Raw genomic sequence first — 23,094 nt, forward strand, 5'->3', positions numbered from 1 at the left:
AGGCCACCCAAATATCAGTTTAAACAAACTGATTCCTTCAGTGAAGGGCATCACAAATTGCTGCATACCAGTGTGAGCAGCTCATTCAGTTCTTACTTCTAGTCTTAAACTTATAAGAAAAGACAAATGAATATGCTACTTACCAGTATGCATCTGTTCTTGGCATGTAGGGCTGCTAACATTCATATCTAGTGCATAGATCGCCGCCTAGTGTTGGGTCCGGATGATTGCACATTGTTGTCCTGGAATAGTCTTCGAAGTATCACGAGATAGGTGGCTCCTCCCCTGGACTACAGTGCGCATGGGCATCGACTCCATCCCCAGATTGTTTTTAGCCATTGTGGCAGAGATGGAGTGAAATAGTGTAAAGGATGTCCATGCTAATGATGAATGCAAGAGAGTGTCTGCAGCCGCTACGGGCACCGGGGAGGAGGGCGGGCGATATGAATGTTAGCAGCCCTACATGCCAAGAACAGATGCATACTGGTAAGTAGCATATTCAGTTCGAGGCATGTGGGCTGCTAAATTCATATCTAGTGCATAGAATACACAGCAGTCCCTCCATTAAGGGCGGTTGCCCGTGCCAGCTGCAGAAGCTTGAAAAAGTGTTTTGAGAACAGCCTGTCCCACAGCTGCCTGCTGTTTGGAATGCACATCTACACAGTAATGTTTGGTAAATGTGTGTGGTGTAGACCATGTGGCTGCTCTACAAATGTCTTCCAAGGGAATGTTCCCCAGGAAAGCCATGGAGGCCCCCAATTTGCGTGTGGAGTGCGCCCTTGGGGGTATTGTTAAAGTGCGTTTAGCCTTTTGATAACAGATTTGAATGCACTTAACAATCCATCTGGCTATTCCTGCTTTGGAAATGGGGTTGCCTTTGTGCTGTGCTGAGAAGGCAACAAAAAGTTGTTGTGTCTTTCTAAAGTGTTGTGTTCTGTCAATGTAGTACATTAGCGCTCTCCTAACGTCTAATGTATGAAGCATTCTTTCTGCTACCGTTTGTGGGTTTTGGAAGAATGCAGGCAGGTCAATAGTTTGGTTGATATGAAATTGTGACACCACCTTAGGAAGGAATTTGGGGTTAGTGCGGAGCACCACCCTGTTAGCATGTATTTGGATGAATGGCTCTTGGATTGTGAGCGCTTGCAGCTCACTAACACGTCTGAGCGATGTGATAACAATGAGAAAAGCCACTTTCCACGTTAGAAACTGAATTTCGCAGGAGTGCAGTGGCTCGAAAGGTGGGCCCATCAGCCTAGTGAGGACCACATTGAGGTTCCACACTGGAGCTGGTGGTGTTCTTTGAGGAATGACTCGCTTCAGTCCCTCTAGGAAGGCTTTAATGGCAGGCACCCTGAAAACAGAGAGGTGCTGCCTATTTTGGAGATAAGCCGCTATGGCGGATAAATGTATCCGAATGGAATCGTACGCTAGATTGCATTTGTAAAGATGTAACAAATAGCAGATGATGTTAGGAATAGATGCATCTAGCGGGTTGATATTGTTGTCTGTACAGTAAATGACAAACCGCTTCCATTTTGCAGCATAGCAAGCTCTGGTCGTGGGCTTCCTTGCCTCCCGGATGATGTCCATGCATTCAGGAGGCAGGTTGAGGTAGCCAAATTCTAAGACTTCAGGAGCCAGATCGTCAGATTGAGCTGTTGCGGATCCGGATGCTGAATGTCGCCATGGTTCTGCGTCAAGAGCCTGGATGTGAGATGCAGCCTTTGATGCGGTACCACGGAAAGTTCTAGAAACGTGGTGTACCATGGTTGGCGTGCCCATGTTGGAGCAACCAGGATGAGAGTCATCGAGTGTTGCTTTAGCTTTCTTGCCACCAGCGGAATGAGAGGCGCTGGGGGAAAAGCGTACGCAAATTTGCCTGACCAGTTCATCCATATCGCATTCCCCTGCGATTCCGGGTGAGGGAACCTGGCGGCAAAGCTTTGGCATTTTGCGTTTTCCCTTGTGGCAAACAGGTCTATCTCTGGATGACCCCACTGCTGGAAGTACGGGTGGAGTACTGATGGATGTATCTCCCACTCGTGCATTTGATGGCTGTACCTGCTGAGCAGATCCGCCATCTGATTGTCCTTGCCTGGGAGGTGTTCCGCCATGAGGAAAATGTTCCTCTGAATGGCCCACTTCCACATGCTCTGAGCCAGATGAGACAGCTGTGGTGAGTGAGTACCTCCCTGCTTTTGGATGTAGTACATGGCTGTCATGTTGTCCGTCCGGATCAACACGACCTTGTTGCACAAATGTACTTTGAAGGACTTTATCGCCATGAAGATTGCCATCAATTCCAGGTAGTTGATGTGCAACTTCTGTTGCTGGGTGGACCACAGTCCCTGCACAGTGTAGTGGAGCACATGAGCTCCCCACCCTTGGAGAGATGCGTCCGTTGTCAGGATAATCTGTGGCACTGGCTCTTGGAACGGTCGTCCCTTGCAAAGGTTGTGTGGATTCCACCAATGCAGAGAGTTGTATGCTCGACCGGTCACCAACACTAGGTCTGTCAGTTGTCCCCGAGCCTGTGTCCACTGATTTGCCAAGCATTCTTGGAGCGGACTCATGTGCAACCTCGCGTGCGGGACTATGAAGATGCAGGAGGCCATCATGCCTATCAACTGCATGAACACTCTCGCTGGCAGGGAGTGTTGCGGTCTGAACCTCTGGATCAGCGACTGAATGCTGCTGATTCTGACTGGGTTTGGCTGAGCCATAGCAGTCAGGGTGTTTATTGTCACGCCCAGATATTGCCGCACATGGGCTGGTTGAAGGTGCGACTTTGGGTAGTTCAGCGAGAACCCCAGACTGTGAAGGAGTTGAATAGTGTGGGACATGTCCGCGGCGCACTGTTGTTCCGACTTTGCTTGAACAAGCCAGTCGTCTAGGTACGGGTAGACATGTATGTTTTGTCTCCTGAGGTGCGCCGCCACTGTCGCCAGACACTTTGTAAACACTCTGGGGGCAGTAGTCACCCCGAAGGGTAGGACTTTGAATTGATAGTGCCTGTTTTGAATGGTGAACCTGAGGTATTTTCTGTGGGATGGGTGGAGTGGGATGTGGAAATAAGCATCCTTGAGGTCCAAGGTGGCTAGGAAGTCCCCTTGATTTAGAAGGGGAAGCATTTGTTGCAGTGTCAGCATGTGAAAGTGTTCTGACAGTATGTACATGTTGAGGGGGCGTAGATCCAGAATAGGTCTGAGGGATCCGTCCTTTTTTGGGATGAGGAAGTACAGGGAATAGACTCCTGTGCCTTCCTCTTCCACTGGTACGAGCTCGATTGCGCCTTTTTGCAGCATCACCAAGACTTCTTGCTGCAATAAGTGCAAGTGCTCTGCCAACATATGACGGTGTCTTGGGGGAATGTTGGGAGGAGTGGATGTTAACTCCAAACAATAACCGTACTGGATAAGTTTTCTCACCCACCTGTCTGTGGTGATGGACGTCCAGACTGGCAGGAACTGCTGGAGTTTCCCCCGACAGGTGTTGGATGGTCGGGGGGCAGTGACAGAGAGTCACTGTTTATTGGCGGCAGAGGAACGGGAGTTGTTGTTCCCTCTGCCTCTGCCCTTGGCACTGTTACCTCTGTAACCCCCTCTACCCTGCTTGGGGTACGAGGATTGTGCACCACCCTTAGTGAATTGTGATTGTTGACCCAAGTGTCCTCTGGTAACACCACGTGCTCCTGAGCGACGAAAAGTGGTTCCCCTGAATTGTTGTGACTGAAGCGCCCCCATGGACTTAGCAGTCTCATTGTCCTTTTTAATCTTTTCAAGGGTGGTGTCTACATCTGGACCAAACAGTCTGTCAGGAGTGACGGGCTGGTTGAGTATTGTAGTTTGAATGTCAGGCTTAAATCCAGATATACGAAGCCAAGCTTGTCGCCTTAACATGACGCTAGTGTTAATTCCCCTAGCCGCTGTATCTGCCACATCAAGTGCACACTTTATTGCAGCGTTTGAGATAAGCTTTCCCTCTTGTATGAGCATTTCGGCTGCTTCCTTAAACTCATCAGGTAGGTGTTGAAGGAGCTGTTCTAGGGTGTCGTAATGCGCCCTATCGTATCGTGCCAATAGTGCCTGTGTGTTTGCTATACGCCATACATTGGCAGCCTGCGCAGCCACCCTTTTGCCGGATGCCTCAAGCACTTTCGACTCCTTGTCTGGGGGAGGAGCTTCACCCGTTGTTTGGGAGTTTGCCCTCTTGCGGGCATTTGCGACCACCAACGAGTCCAGAGGCAACTGTCCTCGAATATATGCAGGATCTCCAGGTGCTGGCCTGTATTTTTTCTCGATACGTGGGTTCACCACTCTTGCCCTGGTAGGTTCCTTAAAGATCTCTGGGGCATGTTTAAGGACACCTTTGAGCATAGGAAGTATTTTAACTGTTCTTTCTGAGACAGAGAAAGTGTCAAACAAAAAGTCTTCCTCCACCGGGTCAGCATGCATGTCCACATTATGATTTGCTGCTGCCCGTTCTATTAAAGCATTAAATGCTGCAGAATCCTCCGTTGGAGATGTACGTGCCCCAAAACCCTGTGGATCTTGTACCACCTGATGTCCACCCTGGTCCCCAGTGTCGTCATATGAGTCCTGCTGAACATCAGGGTCATTGTCAACTGGGAAATTGTATTGGTCATCTTGTTCATCATCCTCTCCTCCTGATTGGGTGGGGGAAGGTGATGGACTCCTTCTTGGAGGAGGCTGAATAGGCTCAATAAGGGCAGGAATGTCCTGTGCTGGCCTCTTCTTCTTTAGTGGAATAACATAGGATTCCAGTGGTTGGGAAGTGATTTTCCTTTTGTAGAGGGTCAATTTCCCTGTTTGGGCATCGATGAAATGCTCAGATTGGTCTTCTGAGGCTTGATGTTGATCCGAGCGGATCTTTTGCGTCGAAGGATCCGACGTTTTCGGCACCGATCTTGGTGCAAATGCTTTTGGTGCCACCTTAGGTGGCAGAGTGTAAAGAAGCTTGGTCGAGGTCTTCGGAGGTGTGTCCACCGACTTCGGATCCGATGGCGTGGAAGCCGTTGACGACAAAGTCTTCTCCCGAATACGTTTCAGGGAGTCGGTGACCTGCTTTGTGAAGGAGGCAGAGGGTTTTGTAACCGACAGCCGATGTTCGGTGGCGTCGGAGTCCCTTGGTGTCGACGGGATTTGCGTCGACGAATCTTCGGCTGCAATGTGTCGCGGCTCCGTTGTAGTCTTTGGCGCCGACGCCGTTGCTGCAGATGCGGCATCCTTGTGCCGATGTGTAGTGCCTGCGGCCTTCGGGTGGTGGCTTTTAGTCGACTTTGGTTCGACTGGGCGTTTACTTGATGGCGCCGTAGGAGCGTCCGAAGGCGTGTCAACAGTTTTAGATGTCCGTGCCGGAGCCACCGTGGTCGACGCTTGATGGACGGCCTTCTTAGAGGACGGGTCCTTGGCCACCTTCTGCGGCGCTGTCGACTCGACAGCCTTCTTCGACTTCTGCGGGCCGGTGGGCGACGGAGCCGATGAAGGAGCAGGCTTCGATACTTTTTGTTGGACGTCGGCCATTTTAGGTGTTGTCGAATCCGATGGTTTCGGTTTCGATTTTGGCTGGACGTCGGCCATCTTTGGTGCCGTAGAATCCGAAGGTTTCGGTTTCGATACGTGCAATGGCGGCTCCGCTTGAGTGTCCGTGGCCGGGCCAGAAGGCGGGGCCGGGAATAGCGGTGCAGGGTCGTGGGTAAGGCCGAGTGGCGATCCCGTGACCTGAGCCTGAGTAATGTAGACTTCGGGGCATAGCTCTTCCTCTGAGCTATCTTCCGCGGCCCCATAAACTTATTTGTCATCCCCTACCTCCTCGACGTATTCAAGGTCTTGGCCCTGTCCTTCGACGTGTTCCTCGGGATCGGCCTGGACCTCCGTCGACGGTGGTGAAATCTGGAGATGATGGCTACTGCCTTCTCCCGCGGGGTCGTTGAATATGTTGTCGGGTGCCGGTGCCGCTCGCTGGGCCTCGAGGCGCGCCGCGCGCCGATGCTTGAGCGTCTTCTTTGACCTGAACTTAGAGCAGGCCATGCAGTTTTCTTCGTTGTGGTCCGGTGAGAGGCATTTATTACAGACCAGATGCACATCGATATGTGGATATTTGGATCCACAGACGGGGCAGAACTTGAACGGGCTCCGCTCCATGTTAAGTTCGTTGGGTCTTGCTGCGACGAGAGGGCCTCGATGTCCGAAGAGTTACTGGACTCCGTAGATTTCCGGCTCAGAGAGTCGGACGACGCTCGAGACCGTACGCAAACAATACCGACGCAGGTAACGAAGGCCTTTTGGCCTTAAGAACAAAGTTTATCGGTTCCGACACGGAGACGTCGAAACCACATCCGAACCCAATGGCGGAAAAAAACAATCTGGGGATGGAGTCGATGCCCATGCGCACTGTAGTCCAGGGGAGGAGCCACCTATCTCGTGATACTTCGAAGACTCTTCCAGGACAACAATGTGCAATCATCCGGACCCAACACTAGGCGGCGATCTATGCACTAGATATGAATTTAGCAGCCCACATGCCTCGAACCTACAAATACCATAACCGAAGAGGATAAGAAGGGCGGACCTAGTCATACTTGGCATGTTCCATCTTAGGACTGGGTGAGCAGCGCACGCCTGACGTAGAGCAGCGTCAGCGCTGCGACCACCCACACATGGAACTGGTGGAGGTCTTGTATGAGCTGCAAGCCTCCAACAGCCACAATGAAGATAAACCTCTTGTTGAGGGGGTCTACTCCTAAGGTCACAATTGACAACAAGTACAAATGTAATCGAATTGCTAAAACGCGGGGTGTTTGCTGCCGTAACAGCAGGATAGCAAAAAGACCACCCTCTGATTAAGAAAAAGAGAAACATAACTTTTTGCCCAAAACATCAGGAAAAGGCCAGGGTCAGTCATTGGAAATACTTCCTACGAAAACATAACCACTAAGTAAGTTGCGCTACTTTACCCCATGCGCGCTGCGGGTTTTCCCGCTGTGCGCTGACTTTGGCGAAAAGCCGCGGTTCATGACGAGCTCAGCTCGTCATGAGCGTACGACAGGCGTAACTCATGACGAGCTGAGCTCGTCATGAGCGTGGAAGGGGTTAAAGTATTCTAATTAAGCCAGATAGACGATTGCAAGATATCCATCTCCAATGATCATATCCCATAATCTGATTGTTTGCACTGTCAAATCCTCTTGTTTGATGTAGTTCTGATGAACAGGCTCCTTTGCATTCTTGTTGAGTCACAGTTAAATATTCGATATCGTGCTGTCACAGACCAGGTCAAGGCACTTCATGCTGAGTCGCGGTTTTTTAACTCGGGTGTTCCCCAAAGAAATGACCACCTGAGGATTTAAATGTTATTTTTTAAAGTTCTACATAGCCGCGGTGTAACATCAAAACACAATGTGGCGGCCATCTTGGAACGTTCCAAGTTTAGCAAACCTTACTTTCTACACTTCAAAGATGGCAGCCGCAGTATAGGTACATGCAGCATGCTCCATCTTGGAAGTACAGAAAATACCATTATAAAATGCTTGGCCACTGCTACTGGCTTGGCCGATGCTGGCACAATTTTACAAGCATTGGCAAAACCACCAGAAGCAAACATCACAAACTGAGAAAGTGTGACTGATTGTCTTTTAGTATACAAGCACTACGCAAATTGGAAAAACTAATGCATTACCAATCCAATAAGTAGAAAAATGGTGACACAGAAGAAAGCCAGGGATGGCCTGACATTTTCTTACATTTTTTAATGACTTCAAATGCATGTTTGTTATGGGATATTGTACCCGTATAAACAGTGGCTGGCTCACATCTCAGATAGCTCACGCCTATTTAGGACAGGATAGGAGTACCACAAGCATAATGTCTACAGCTAATAACCTCCACCTACCATTTGATAATAAGACACCAAAGACTGGACTGGTTCAAAGTCGCTCTTCTTGCACATTTTCTTACAAATTTCTGGATCTGCATCTGTCTGAAAAACAATCATAAACATAATTGTATTGTGGGCAGGAAAAGTTTTCTGTTTTACTAAAAAAGCATTTTAACAGAACCTCAGAATATAAATTGTTGTATTTTCCAACCTGCGAAGCAAGGCGAGCTCTAAGATGAATCAGGCACAATGGGCCCGATTCACAGAACTAACTTATGACAAATTCCTAAACTTACTACCATTTTGGCATTCACAGAAGGCACTTACTCATTTCGGTATTCACAGAAGTTAGGAGTCCTAACTTTACTACTCCTAAACTGAGAAAAATCCTAACTTTAAGACTTTCGGTATTCACAGAAGGCATTTAAGAGTCCTAAAGTTAGGAGTCCTAACTTCTGTGAATACCGAAATGAGTAAGTGCCTTCTGAGAATACCAAAATGGTAGTAAGTTTAGGATTTGGTCTTAAGTTAGTTCTGTGAATCGGGCCCAATATGTCACTTCTAGCGATTATCCTTCTAGTATTACGATTTCTTTAATGGTGGATCACCACACTGTTCAGCTGTAAATTTATCTGTGTGCCACCTACAAGCAGAGCACAGATAAATAGTTTTAATCGAAGATTTTTTTGGTCAGAAGCACAAAACGTTAATCAAATTTATGTTTTTGTACCTGATTTGTGGAACCATAGCTCTTAAATACACACACACAAGATTTACAGCCCATTATAAGACAGTTGAACCAGAGGTGTCCTGTATTTTATAACAGACTATGATAAAGCGTTGTCTTCTACCAGCATGATTTTACACGACCTTGAGAGCGAACTCTCGCCCCAGTTATTCGGCCTACTGGAGGGTGCTGAAGAGGGTTATATCCATGAGCAGCTCACGGGTCCACCTCAAACACCTGGCATGATCCTTTCCACTACATACTCCCCACCTGGCCACTCGCCTCTTGGGACATTGACTAGCGTCACTCAGGCGTTCTCTATATCAGGGATCAGTCAATGACAGTTCCTTGTGTCCTCTTCACCATCTCATGGACAGATGCATTTAGCCGATTCCTCCTCCTAGTTGCCACCACCACTGGAGCCAACAGGTAGCCGGGCAAAGCTGAATTCCCAGTAACGCTCTGGTTCTGTGAGTTAAGTGGATGTGAGCAGAGGGATGCTATTTCTGTATCTTCTGCAGGCGCGGTCGGCATCTTCTGCAGACCATCATAAACCAGGGTTTAATAGTGGCCCACTTGAGACCAGTCGAGAGCATTCAGTCTGAACACATTCTTCACCTTCCCTGCACTTCTCTAGGCCTCAGGACTACTAAGGGACAACAGCCAAAAAGCAGCGAATGTCCACATTTCCGTATTTAGAGTGCCGTGGACATCAATTCAGCAGACGGGACATCCCACGCTTTTTGTTAGATGTCCCATATCCATCCAGTTCTAAATGAGCCCCTTGGTATGTTGATTGTCTCTTTTTGTGTGGCACATAAGGTTCCAACCGGTCAGCATCGACCGAAACACTCTCACTAAAAGAACAGTATACCATGCAAAAAAACAACTTTACAAAAAATGGCCGACCAGGTTCATATTTGTGCTTGAAGGATGGCCCATGCTGCTGTCTCACGCTGTCATTATTTAGGAAGTGTGAGTAAGTCAAACATGCTATGTTCTGACTGGACAGGGCTAAGACCTTTTTACTGGTATAAAAGGCATCTGCTGACCATGCTATTGGACCAGGAAAGGTGAGTTCCATCGCACCTGTACAATCCATCAGGCATTGCAGGACAAAGTAGACATCTTACAAAATGGACTCCCCTTCCCATCTGCTGAATGCCCTTGTCATGGGCCTTGGCACAAAAATGTACAAATATGTCCCAGAGTGACTCTCCGCAAGGCAGGAGACCTAGAGGTCTACTGCAGACGCATCAGCAAATGGTTTGCTGCCAACCTGGCAGCCGGCATAGCTCAGAGGTTGCAGCCGGCATAGCTCAGCGGTTGCAGCCGGCATAGCTCAGCGGTTGCAGCAACCATCGCTCTAGGTTGTGGCGAGTAAGACCACGGAGCTTGAGAACTGAAAATGCGGCAATTACCATCTATTTAACTCATAATGATCATGCAGTTGCACATGCTAAACACTCAAAGCCTACATTTTCATCGACCCAAACAATTAAGAGATGAGAATGCATATATGTCTGAATTATTTACATTGGGCAAACTTAGCCAAAAAAGTACGGAAACGCTGTATTGGGTCAAAGGCAAGGGTAGAGTCAACAAGTTATTGGCGTGGTAGCTGGTTTTCGAAGTTGACCCTTACTTCATCGAGTGGTAGTGTTCTTTAAGGAGGCGTGTAGCCAGCATTTTCCGAACTGGAGCAGAATCAAGATCTTGAAGATGGATAATGTTTGACCACATGAGCATGGTCTCCCCTCCGCGGGGAGGGCAGGGCCACGAATGCAGAACTAGGCCGCTGGCTGGTCACTCCCAGCAGGCACAAGGCCTCTACTTTGGCCCACACAAACCCTTAGTTTTCCTTCCACAGCAAATCAAACCCTGCCTTGAATCCTTACCATCAGGGGGAAGAGGGTAAGCGGAAAGTAAAGGACAATGGGGATTTAGGCGCTTAATAATCTTATATAAAGCATCCCCAGGCGTTCCAATATGAACGGGGTGCCATATAAATATTTTACCTAATATTAATAACACTCGGCAGCTGATTTGCTGTCTGCCTTAAGGGGTGACTTCGCTATGCAGTAATACCCTCGGATGTGCTAATAAATTCAGATATTTAATATGCAGCGCAATCTGTACAGTCAGCTTTCATTACAAGCGGTGCCCATCGCGAGCGGCGGAGGTGGGCTGCGCGTGTTTAGAGTCTCTTTAGACGAGCAGGTGGGAGGAAGTAATTATGCGAGATTAAAAAACGGTGGTAGCGGCACCACAGATACAGAATTGTTTTCATACTTTGCACAAAAGCGCGCTTCATCGCTTGCTTCGACAAAGTGGGCAGGACTAGTGCTGCCTGCAAATCTAATCTAACCCGCGGTGCAGACTGTGGGGAAGAATGTAATTCCTTCAGTCAGGGCTACTGGGATCCTGGCAGCAGTACCAAACATTGGAAGGATAAGGCTGGCTTTACTGTGGACATATCCTGCTAAACTGACCTACTCAGAATTATTCCAAGAAAGTCTTAAATATCCTGAAACAAACTGGTTCCCTGCATCTCTTGATGCCTGGAATCCTGCCAGCAGTACCAAACGTAAGAAGGGCTAGACTCATCGCTCACAATGAACCACCAGATCAACGCCGTATCCTCGAATTGCTTCAACATCCTCCGCATGCTCTGAAAGACTTTCAGATGGATCCCAACCGAATCCAGAAAAACCGTCAGGCACGCACACACTCATCAGCAGCCGACTGGACACCTGCAACGCTCTCTACGATGGAATCAAGACTAAACTCCTTCGCAAACTCCAGAACGCCGCAGTCAGACTGATCCTCGGCATCCCCGTTGTAGTCACTTCATCCAACACCGCCGCGATCGCCACTGGCTCCTAGTCGAAAGAAGGATAACATTCAAGATGCTCACCCATGCATACAAGGCCCTTCAAATCACCGGACCCGCATACCTGAACAGTTGCCTCACCTTCCACACATCCAAAAGACACCTTCGATCAGCCCGGCGCTTTCTGGCCACCATCCCTCGTATCAACAAGAATAAAACGGGAGGACAGTCCTTCGCCTACCTCGCAGCCAAAGCCTGGAACACCCTCCCCCTCCACCTCCGGCAAGCTCCCACATTGCCCAGATCAGTAAGGACTGCAAGACCTGGCTCTTCGGATGACCCCAGCACACTACGGCGCCACCTCCTTTCTCCCCCAGTTCCTTGAGACCCTCACAAGTGAACCCTCATGGTTTGATTTGAAGGGCCACATCATGCTACACTGACCTAGCCAAGAATCATCACAAGGAAGTCTTCAGTATCCTTAAATAACATGTTCCACGCATCTCTCAATGCATGGGTTCCTGCCAGCAGTACCAAACGTAAAAAGAGCAAAGCGGACTTTACTGTGGACATGTCCTGCTGGACTCACCTAGCCCAGAATCAGTCCAAGACAGCCTTCAGTCTCCTGAAACAAACTGGTTGCCTGCATCTCTCAATGCCTGGAGCCACAGAAAGCCTCTTTAACCACACCCAGTCTACAACAATGAATGAACATCCTAACAAAACACCTTCAGCCACTAAATTGGGAGCACCACCCCGTGGTCCAACGTTTGCCACAACTATGCCCAAACTCCTCACCACATGAACGCCACATTCTCCTCGCTCCGCTGCATCCAAGGTTTTTGAGTCCTTGATTGAGGCACTTTTCCACAGTCTGTCAAAAAACAAGTTCTCACTGGGTTCCCTAACCTAAGCCACATATGTCAGTTAAGCTAAGCCATATACGTCAGTTTTTTTTAAATAAACCAAGCTTTTTTTTTTTTTTTTTAAACTGTCCCTCATCCAAAATTACTTGAACAACTACCAAGCCATTATCAACATCTTTCTAAGAAAAGTTACTGAGAAATAGGTTAATCTGTCAACTCCTAGATAACTTTCTCTCTTCTACCTCCTACGACAACACAAGCCAGGAACCCGTTGCAGGTGAAGGAGGAGCACCCCAACATCCTAATGCCCGTGGCGTGCTCTGCACCCCAGAAACTAGAGATTTGTGGAAGAGGTGTGATGCAGTGGCCAGGGTGCCTGACTCCGGGTTTCACGGTTCGATTCCCGGCGGCAGGTTTGCCCAGCACCATGTGACTCTGGGCAATAGCTCGCTTAATCTTCTCGATGGCCCCCAGCGCCGGGACACCACTTCGGAGGTAGCTGTGCGCTTTACAAATACTGGTATTTCATTTAATTTCCTCTATGTGCCCCTAGATCTTCTTGCACTGTGGACGTCGCTAAGATCATTCCTGGTCTAACGATGGGTCGCCTTAGTCGCCATTGACCAGATCTAGTTTTTTTTTTTTTTAAACAAAGCGCCGGCAATAGCCCAGAGATCGCTGCGCAAGCTTGATCAAGAACATATTAAAAACATTAAAAATGCAAAAGCATGGAAAGCATTTATTAAAAGAATTATTAGCAAACGGCTCAAAAATGCTCAGCACCGGGTTGGAAGGCATTTATTTATTTATAATTGTTAGAGGGTTTTTTTTTTGCCCTAAGGGCTTTACCAAAATTAATAAGTACACAATATTTTATGGAATTACAAGTGCAAGACAATAACGGATACAGAATTAATCAAGGCTGGCAGCCCATTCTGATGCGTTTTGCCTCAGGCAATGTTCAAGAGAATCAGAAAAGACAAAAGATGAGTGGACAGGAAGCTCCTCTCGCCTAGAAGCAATTACAGAAAAAAGGAAGCCATTGGAGGGGAAGTATGACAGCTGTGAAGCAGGAAGTTAACATATGGAAGAGGAACAAAGAAATAATGCACCTACTAGAACAGTGAAGATGGAGTGTGGCCAGATAATGGCCAAGCTTAAAACAAAACAAAGAGAAAAAGAGAGACAGTGTGGAACTGGAGATCATATGCACTGACAATTAAAGAAATGTCTTGAGAATGGTTTGGGGGTTTAAAATAAAGGCAAGCCACGAATTAAAGGAGAGAAAGAAAGATTTGAAGGAGAAAAGTGAAAAGAGGGTGGCAGGCATATCAATATTTACGACCAAAACCAAGTATTAATTTACACCCTAACAAAATGGCTGCCGATTGGGGCATTCCTACAAGGTACTGAAAAGGTGTTCTCGGCATCAAATCCTTGCAGTCTGACCAATGAATCACAACCCTAATCAAAACTAGTACTATTTTGTATTGTGTGGTGTACACCATTAATATAGACCACAGACTATCGATGCGACAACATTTTCTTCAGCTAACTCCACAGAGACAGACGGACACACACCTACATTCACTGAAAAAAAAACAAAGGTTACAGGGACGTTTTAGTTCGGCTCAGGTTTCACTCGTACAAAACCAGTAGAATTCAGCAGTTGTAGTTACCTGAGCAAACTAGAACTTACGCCCCCTGCAATGCACTGCATATGGTTGCATATATCACATCCCTCATGACATGCTCAGTGATATTACTGATGGCATCTCAAAATACATCACTGATGACATCATCCAGTGATTGTGTTTTCTAAACATTTTGTGTGTTAAAAGTATATACTAAGGTACCACAAAAGCTCAGTTAGTATACTTACAGCCAGATTCATGAAGGAAAACTCGGCTTTTTTTGCATTTGGGATTCATCATCCCAAATGCAAAATTCGCAAATTCCGAAATCGCCAAATTGCGAAGAATTGCATTTAAGGAATCTCCATTTGAGATTCCTTAAATGCAATTCATAAAACATTTTAAAATTGCGAATTCGCAATTTTTGGCCACTATTTACCGCGAAGTCTGACTTCGTGGTAAATAGCGAAAACTTAGAAAAATGCACTTTAGTGCATTTTTATAAGTTGGATGATACACACACACATGTCCTTTGGACATGTGTGTACGCAACTCCAGTGTAAATCACCATTTCAGGGGTGCTACAGGGTGTCCTTTGGACACCCCTGGCACCCTTGAAATCGCATCCTTATTTGCGATTCGCAAATTGCTATTCGCAAATAAGGATTGACTCCCCATTCATTCCTATGGGCCAAAGGCCCATAGGAATGAATGGGGAGTCAATCCTTATTTGCGATTAGCAATTAGCGAATCGCAAATAAGGAAGATGTAGAAATCGCTATAAATTTTGCGATTTCTACATGCATCCCGTTTTGCGAGTCTTTAATAGCGATTCCTTAATAATCGCTATTAAGGACTCGCAAAAGAGGAGCATGATGAATCTGGGGGTTTGTGTACCACTAACGAGTTATTCCTTTTTTTAACAGTTTATGAAAGTTGCTGTATGACTGTGTATCCGTGTGTGAGTTGGTGTCTGAATGACTGTACAGGTGTGTGTGAGTGGCTGTATGGGTGTGTGAGTGGCTGTATGGGTGTGTGAGTGGGTGTATTAGTGAGTGAGCGTGTCAGTAACTGTGTGGGTGGGTGAGTGGGTGGCTGAGTGGCTGTGTCATTGACTGTAGGGGTGGGTGATTGAGTCGGTATCTGAATGGCTGTATGAGTGAGTGACTGGGTGTGTAAGTGGATGTAGGGGTGAGTGAGTGGCTGTGTGAGTGGTTGTAAGGATGCATGAATGGGTATGTAAGCAGTTATATGGGTGTATGAGTGAGTGTGCGAGTAGTTGTATGGGTGAGCGAATGGCTCTCTTGTGTGGGTGAGTGGGTGTGTAAGCGGCTGTATGGATGAGTGGTTGTGTAAGTGCTTGTATCGGTCAGTGAATGGGAATGTGAGTGGTAGTGTGGGTGGGCATATGAGAGGTTGCATAGGGTGTGAGAGGGTGTGTGAGTGATTGATTTTGTGGATGAGGTCATCAGAGATGTTATTTGAGATTTCATCAGTGAGGTCACTGACCATATCATGAGTGATGTAATATGTGAGGTAATAAGCAATGCACTGCAGGGACGTAAGTCATAGTTAGCTCAGATAACTATAACTGCTGAATTTCACTGGGTTTGCAGGAGTGAAATCTGAGCCTAACTACAATGTCCCTGTAACCTTTGGTTTTTCCAGTGCGTTTCCAAGTTTTTTTTATTCTATTCCCTAACTAACTGGGGGAGAGGGGTTGGCCTAACGGCTAAGGCGCTCGACCTCGGACTTGGGGATCTGGGTTCGAGTCTCGGTAACGACGCCAAAAACCCCCTGTGATTCTGGGCAAATCACTTAATCTCCCCGTGCCTAAAATGAAAGTGTGTAACGTAACTGGTGCTATGTAAAGCGCTCTCATACCTGATTCGGTTCGGTTCTAGTTCGCCCTACATAAAACTCTGCAAAAAAAAAAAAAACTAGAACATCCCTAAAACTTTTGTTTTTTTAAGGGAATTCAGAAGGTTTTTTAAATTTATTTCCTATCTGTGACCACTAACCTTTGACACTAAGTGTGTGAGTGATTGCATCAGTGTCTCAGTGGGTGTAGGAGTGTCTGAATAGGTTTCCTAGTGGGTGTGAGAGAGTACGAGTGGGGCTGTAAGTCTGTACATGAGTGTCTGAGTGTGTCTGTGAGTGAGTGTGTGAGTCTTTGATAGGGGTTGGTTGTAAACTCTACCAGCAGAGTTTGTGTAGTCTTGCCATTCCGTCCACTGCTTGAAATGCAGAGTTTGCAAAAACTCTGACAAACGCCAGAGGAGCCGAGTTTCCCAGCGCGCTCACCCCTAGACTTCAACTCAACCAGTAGTGCGCCAGGAGGCTCCTTTGCAGAGTGGTTGAGAAAGGGTGGCCTCCAATGAGGTCTGAGCAATCCCCCTGTTGGGGACTTACTGGTGGCAACAATAGGGGTTCTTGGCCCCCAACGACCCTCAGCAGCCAAGAGGACTTCATCAGGGCCTGCTCTCATTTATTATCTTCAAGGGTGTCCGTATCCTTCTACTCTTTTCCCCTAAGACACTCGAGACATTTCGGGATAACACTGGTCAGGATTGTATCTATCATTGCGCTAACATGTTTGGCAATGTGCCCATCTTTCTAACTTCTACAAATAAGAATTCCAGTAGGCCAGCTCTCACCACCAGGCTCTCCCAGACAGCATGACAAAGTACTTTAAAGTTTCGGTCCCAGCCAACTCATATTCCCTCTGGAACCTACGGGAGTGCAACCACATGTTTACTGGATGTTAGTAAGTGTGTTGGTGGTGGTCTACTCTCCCTCAAAGTCTACTTAAAGCATTGCAAGGTCACTGAGGAACTGACCTAATGTAATGTTTCAACTTGAGGGTAATGATGACTTGCACCAAAGTTACCCATCCAGATCAAGAGGAGTGCTGAAAAAGGTTCTTCGGCCTTTGAATGAAACCATCCAGGCCATTTCCTTTACATCCAGGACTACACCAGGCACTGCAGTCTCATCCAACCAGAGACTGTTCACCGACTACATCTCCTATCTCAATACCTTTATGAGTGGCTTTTATTTCCGTTATCTTACAGCCCAGTCTCCAATCATTTTGTCCCCAGTTGTTTCTTGGGCCCTTCAGTAAGTAAAATTCTTCAGAAGACTGGTGGCCCTATGCTCTCTAATGTAGCATGCTCTCCAGCCCGGGAGCATACAAAATGAATATGCCACACACAGAGCTCTGGATTGTACATATTTATTCCTCCACATACAATCACATGCTTCATGCTCGTTACGTCATAATCGTTAATAACCACACCCTAACACCTCCCAGCAAATTAAGTAGCTCCTTTTTGAGTCTGCTTAGAACCGCACGGGGCCTAGCACACAGTCTCATGATGCTGCATCCCCTCCCTTGGTAAATAAAAAGTACAAACAACAGTCACATCATATTTCTTCAATAAGGCGTCCAGGTGCTCGCACTAGTCAGCCAGATCAAGTGGTATGAGATGGATGAGATGCACTTGGATTGTGCACCTATGGGACAGTTTCTGATGCTTGAACTGGACTGTCGGGAGAGCTTGCCCGTCTCATTCATGATTGTAGGAGCTGACGACGACTGACGTAGGTGCTTAAAGTGTGACGAGCCCCGTGTGATGGACTTTCTGGGACTGTGCTCCATCACCATATGTCCGGTGCACGTCACAACCCTCAAAGTATCGACAGCAAACAGAGTGCCTGTTTTCTGCTTTCATTTCTACTTGACCAGAACCCAGTCACCTACATCAAAAGCTGTTTTCTGTGCTCATCGACGGCGATCATCTGGCACTTCCGAGAAGTGTTCATGAGAAGAACCTTATCAGCATTCAAGGATCAGCCTACTGTCCACTGTTGCAGTATGGTTCAGATAGTTCTCCCAAACAGCAAGGCGGCAGAACTCTCACCATCTATGGAGTGAGGAGCTTAACGATAGGCGCTGAAGGCTTGACACAGGGCCTGGTTAAATTGATACCCTCCATCGATGCTCCTTGAATTACCCGTTTGTGGGGATCCATGAATCGTTCCACAACACCATTAGCTTGGGTCCACAGAGGTGTGCTCTTTGGATGCTGGACATTTAGTGTGACCAGTAAGTCCTTGAATTGTTTGCTACTGAACAGCGGACCATTGTCAGATTTGAGAATGGCGGGATACCCCAGACTGCAAAAATGTCATCCAGCCACTCGATGGACTTGTCATAGGTAGTCGACGATAACTCTTTTACTAAAGGAAAATGCGAATACTCAACGATGACTACCATAAGATGGTGTCAGTCTTCTAAAGGCCCAAATGAAATCTACTACAGTTCGTTCCCACGCATGTGTAGGAAGGTCAGACATTGTCAATGGGTGCTGCGTCACTTTGGGAGAAAGGCAGTAGCAAAGATGCCACTTTTAGTTCCCTCACCACTCGCTCGTCTATGCATGGGAACCACACTGTCTCTTAGGGCTCTTTTGGTGGCTACAATGCCAGGATGTCCTTCCTGGGCTAGTTCAATGACTTGCTGTCTTGTGCTCTCAGGTATGACAAATCGGGAGCATCTCAATACAACACCTTTCTTGGTAATAGACAGATCATCCTCTACATTTTTTAATTTAACTTTGTCAGCAAAAGGTCAAGCATGATCTTCCACAACGGAGTTGAAATGATGCATTTGAGGATAAGCATGTTCTGATCAGCATTAGTAGCAGCAATTAAATGTTCAATGGATAGGACTGCTGGCGTGTTGGACCTCATAATGAAGTCAATGTATTCCTCAGCCGTTTTGGATGTTGAACTATGTAGATGTAACGGTACTCGTGTAAAGTAATCAATAGGGTTCTGACCTTTACCTGGCTTGTGTACAATTGTAAAGTCATACTCTTGCAGTCGCAATCACCACCTCTCAATGCAACGGGGCACCTTGGCATTCGATTTTCCAAAAATAATGAGCAGCGCTTGGAGTTCTGTAACGACAGAGCAATGTTTTCTGTATAGAAATACATGAAAATAATTGCAGGCTCACACTACAGCCAGAGTCTCCATCTCTGGCTGACAATAGGCATCTTCTGTGTCAGGCAGCCTTCGACTGGCACCGGGCAAATGTGTCTCTGAGCATTTGGATGTCCATTAAATTGAGCATGGATTGCCCCCAGCCCCACCAAGGTCGCTTCGACCGTGATCTCAGTGTGTAACTCCGGTCAAAGTAGGTCATCTCAGTCACATTTTCAACCGCATGTTTTATTCTTTTGAAGCTTTGATCACATTCAGCAGACCAATGGAAAGGGACATCTTGTTGTTTAAATCTTTTTATTGACATTTTTGCATTGGAAAGGGACATCTTGTTTTGTCAAGTCTCTCAATGGGGCACTTATTGCAGCAAAGTGACGAATGTACCTTGAGCAATAACTGCCCATGCCTAAGCGGTAATGGCGTTGACGAGCCTTTATAGGATGAACTTGACGACGATCGACATGGTCTGGTTTCTATCTATTGTAACTGATGTCCCTTTTTGGCTTTGTGGCGTCCATTTTCTCTTCTCACTGTCAAGCATTTGGTTTCTTTTTCACTTTGCAAGCCATTATGAAGTGGTTTTCTTTACTGCAACCTTTGCACATTTACCCTATGGCTGGATATTTGCCTTCATGGAGTAATGAAAACCTACACCAAAAACACAGCTTTTTTCTCTTTGGAAGCGTCAACTTGAATCCATCTACCTCATGCTTGCTTTTCAAGACCAACACGGATTCACTTTTCATTGTTCCAGCTTTCATAACAGCGGCTTGTCTTTCCGCTGTTTTCCCGGCCCTTGCAGACATTAGTACATTCTCTAAGCTGAGTGACTCTCTCAACATGCATCTTCTGAAAGAGTCTGACAGCCATCGATGACTCAGAGACATATGGCTTCTTCATCATTAAATTCACTAAACTTGCAGTGTTCGATAAGGACATCAAATCTCTCAACAAACTCATCCATTATTTCACCAGCTAATGTCGTGCTTGATTGAAAATGCACCTTTCATAGTCTACATTTGCTATTGGATTGAACTTGGCTTCTAACGCTTCCTTGATCAGACGGTACGATATTGCATCAGTCTGTGAGATTTTCTTCAGCACTTCTTTCACTCCATCACGGCAAGATTCTTTAAATTTTTTATGATTTTCCTATTATCTACTTCTAGGGCATCTATGAAGTCATCGAACTTCTCGATCCTTGCCGTCCACCTGGCGCCATTATTCTGCTTCTTGGCAGGGTTGAATGGGAGTGGTGGTTTCAGAAACACAAGTGCATCGTATTTTGTGCTCTTTTCTACTGCAGTTGAGAGCATATACTGTTCAGACAGCTTTTGCTGTGCACCTGAATCTGCGCCTTCTGTAAGCACTGGCCTTGTGCTTGGGCCGCCATGCTCGTTCGGAGGTTGTATGGCGCTTCCTTCCTCCTTGACGGCGAGTGAGTTTTTGGTTTCTTGCACTTGGTTGTCTTTGCTGTCGTCTTCCTTTTTAATGATGGGTGACTATTCCATCTATAGCACTTCATCCGTGTTGCATTTAGCTTTTTGCATCGTACCTGGTTGAAGCTGCCTTAAGCGTTTCACTTGGCAATGATGATGGACCTGTGTTATGATGTGGCACAATATTTCTTCTTTTGGCCTTACTAGTGGGTTTTTGGCGAACTTCTCGATTGCGCTCCTCCGCAGGGCCTTCAACTTCTTCGAGGGATGTATGAGCTGGAACGGGGCATCTAATCACACATGCCAACTTCAAACTACTTCTCATCAAAATGGGCACACGTGGCATGCACAAGCAGTTTGCTCTAGTGTTGCAAATTCTGAGGTAGAGCAGTCTAATTTCTTCGGGCACAGATCCCAAACTCGTCATCAGTTGTAGTATCCTCTCCAACCTGGGAGCATGCAAAATTAATACACCACACACGGAGCTCTGGATTGTATGTATTTATTCCTCCGTATACAATCACACACTGCACTCCCATTATGTCATAACCGTTAATAACCACACCCTAACACCTCCCAGCAAGTTACGTGATTCCTTGTTAAGTCCACTCAGAACTGCAAGGGTCCTAGTGCACATAGTCTCACAACACTAAATCTACCACATCTGTCAAATGCCCATCAGCTAGCATAATAATTACAAACCAAAGAATAAAGGTCTATGCTGGTGATGTTGAAACACGGGAACCCTCCATATAAACATTTTGTTTCTGGTGTGAGACTTCAGCCATAAACAACATGTCGACCACTGGTTCGGAAACTACTAATGGGAAGGTTGTGGTGTCAAGCTGGCTCTGCATGTTGACACAGACACACCATGAACTTACTTAGGACATGGAGGGGTTGTGGCCCGTCTTGTTCTACATGTATGTATGTATGTGTCTTGTAAAGCGCACTGCTGTCCTGAGGCGTCGTGGCGCTGTAGACCGCTGGGGAACCCGTCCTGGCTATCCCAGTGAGATGGTCCCTACTGGGTATCTCCAAGGTGAAACCAGGCACCCCCGGCGTATGTGGGGGGCCGTTGTAAGATGAGGCAAGCTAATGCCCAGAGTTGCCGAGTGGGACCCCAGGTTAGAGTAGGCACCGAGGCGAGAATTATCGAGTCCGCTGACCCTGGTCCACGACCCTGCCGCGTCGGGAATTGAACCCTGGTCCCGGGCCGTTCTCTGCTTACGGGTCTGCCGCCTCTAACCAGTGAGCCACACCACTCCACTATGCCTTACCTGTCACCTGTGGAGCATCTCAACAAATTACTCACTCAGCTCTCTATTATCTGTGGCCTTCTATGCAGAGAAGGAACCACGGTCCTTACTTTTGTTCAGCCACTCTGCCTACGAAAAGGACTGTGTTCCTCCTCCCTTTATTCGCTCCCTGTCTGTGATGCACTGAATTACTTACGGAGTAAAACCTTCACCCAGTGCTCTAAGAGACCCCCTCAATGCGCTGAAAAGAGATTCATTTTTTAAAGTGCATGTACACCAAGAGCGATGTTGAAATAAGTAAAACAGTTTGCTGAGCAGTGGGCAAAGCGCTTTAGCCATTCACTGAAATGCTTAGAGTGGACAGCCAATCAGATTGCTTCTAATGCAGTCTGTAACGAACAGTAAAAGGGCTACAGCTAAAACTTACAACTAAGTGTCCAGAGAGGAAGAAGGGTTATCATTTGGTGTTAGCATTATGGACCATGTAGACATTCACAAATTCGATGTTTTTGCTCTCAGCTTAGGGCTTTAATTGCAGTTAGTTGCCTGCCTTGCAGGCCTGAATCTAAGGTTCGTAACAAAGGGAAGCAATTGACTAGGGTGAAAGGCTGACATTAAGACCCCTGATCTCAATCGACAAAGGCAAATCAGCCAGTGGCAGCACCTCCGCTAAGGCGGAGGAGCGTCGCCCCACAGCCAGGAAGCAGCAAAAGAAAGGAAAACATAAAATGATTATAACATAATGTTATTATCATTTGATTTTGTCCACCTGCTGCGGTGGCAGCGTGTGTGAGGAGGTGGGGTGGCAGCGTGCGCGAGGGGGTGGGGTGGCAGCGTGCGTGAGGGGTGCGGTGGCAGCGTGCGCGTGGGGGAGCGGTGGCAGCGTGCGTGAGGGGGTGCGGTGGCAGTGTGCATGATGGGGTGCGGTGGCAGTGTGCATGATGGGGTGCGGTGGCAGCGTGCGTGAGGGGGTGCGGTGGCAGCGTGCGTGAGGGGGTGCGGTGGCAGCGTGCGTGAGGGGGTGCGGTGGCAGCGTGCGTGAGGGGGTGCGGTGGCAGCGTGCATGAGGGGTTGAGGTGGCAGCGTGCGTGAGGGGTTGCGGTGGCAGCGTGCGTGAGGGGTTGCGGTGGCAGCGTGCGTGAGGGGTTGCGTGGCAGCGTGCGTGAGGGGTTGCGGTGGCAGCGTGCGTGAGGGGGTGCGGTGGCAGCGTGCGTGAGGGGGTGCGGTGGCAGCGTGCGTGAGGGGGTGCGGTGGCAGCGTTCGTGAGGGGGTGCGGTGGCAGCGTGCGTGAGGGGATGCGGTGGCAGCGTGCATGAGGGGGTGCAGTGGCAGCATGCGTGAGGGGGTTCGGTGGCAGCGTGCGTGAGGGGTTGCGGTGGCAGCGTGCGTGAGGGGTTGCGGTGGCAGCGTGCGTGAGGGGTTGCGGT

General features: G+C 47.6%; 1 protein-coding gene across 2 annotated transcripts in view; it reads right to left on the minus strand.

Moving 5' to 3' along the window:
- NCKIPSD (NCK interacting protein with SH3 domain) overlaps nt 1-23,094 on the minus strand; it is a 346,636-nt gene that overhangs the window by 128,633 nt on the left and 194,909 nt on the right. For both annotated transcript variants that reach the window (XM_078661786.1, XM_078661785.1), the window contains exon 7: nt 7,915-8,001. In XM_078661786.1, the coding sequence (XP_078517912.1) occupies nt 7,915-8,001 (87 nt within the window). The remainder of the gene's footprint in view (nt 1-7,914; nt 8,002-23,094) is intronic.

Source organism: Lissotriton helveticus, chromosome 9, assembly GCF_964261635.1.
Source record: "Lissotriton helveticus chromosome 9, aLisHel1.1, whole genome shotgun sequence".
Taxonomy (NCBI): Eukaryota; Metazoa; Chordata; class Amphibia; order Caudata; family Salamandridae; genus Lissotriton; species Lissotriton helveticus.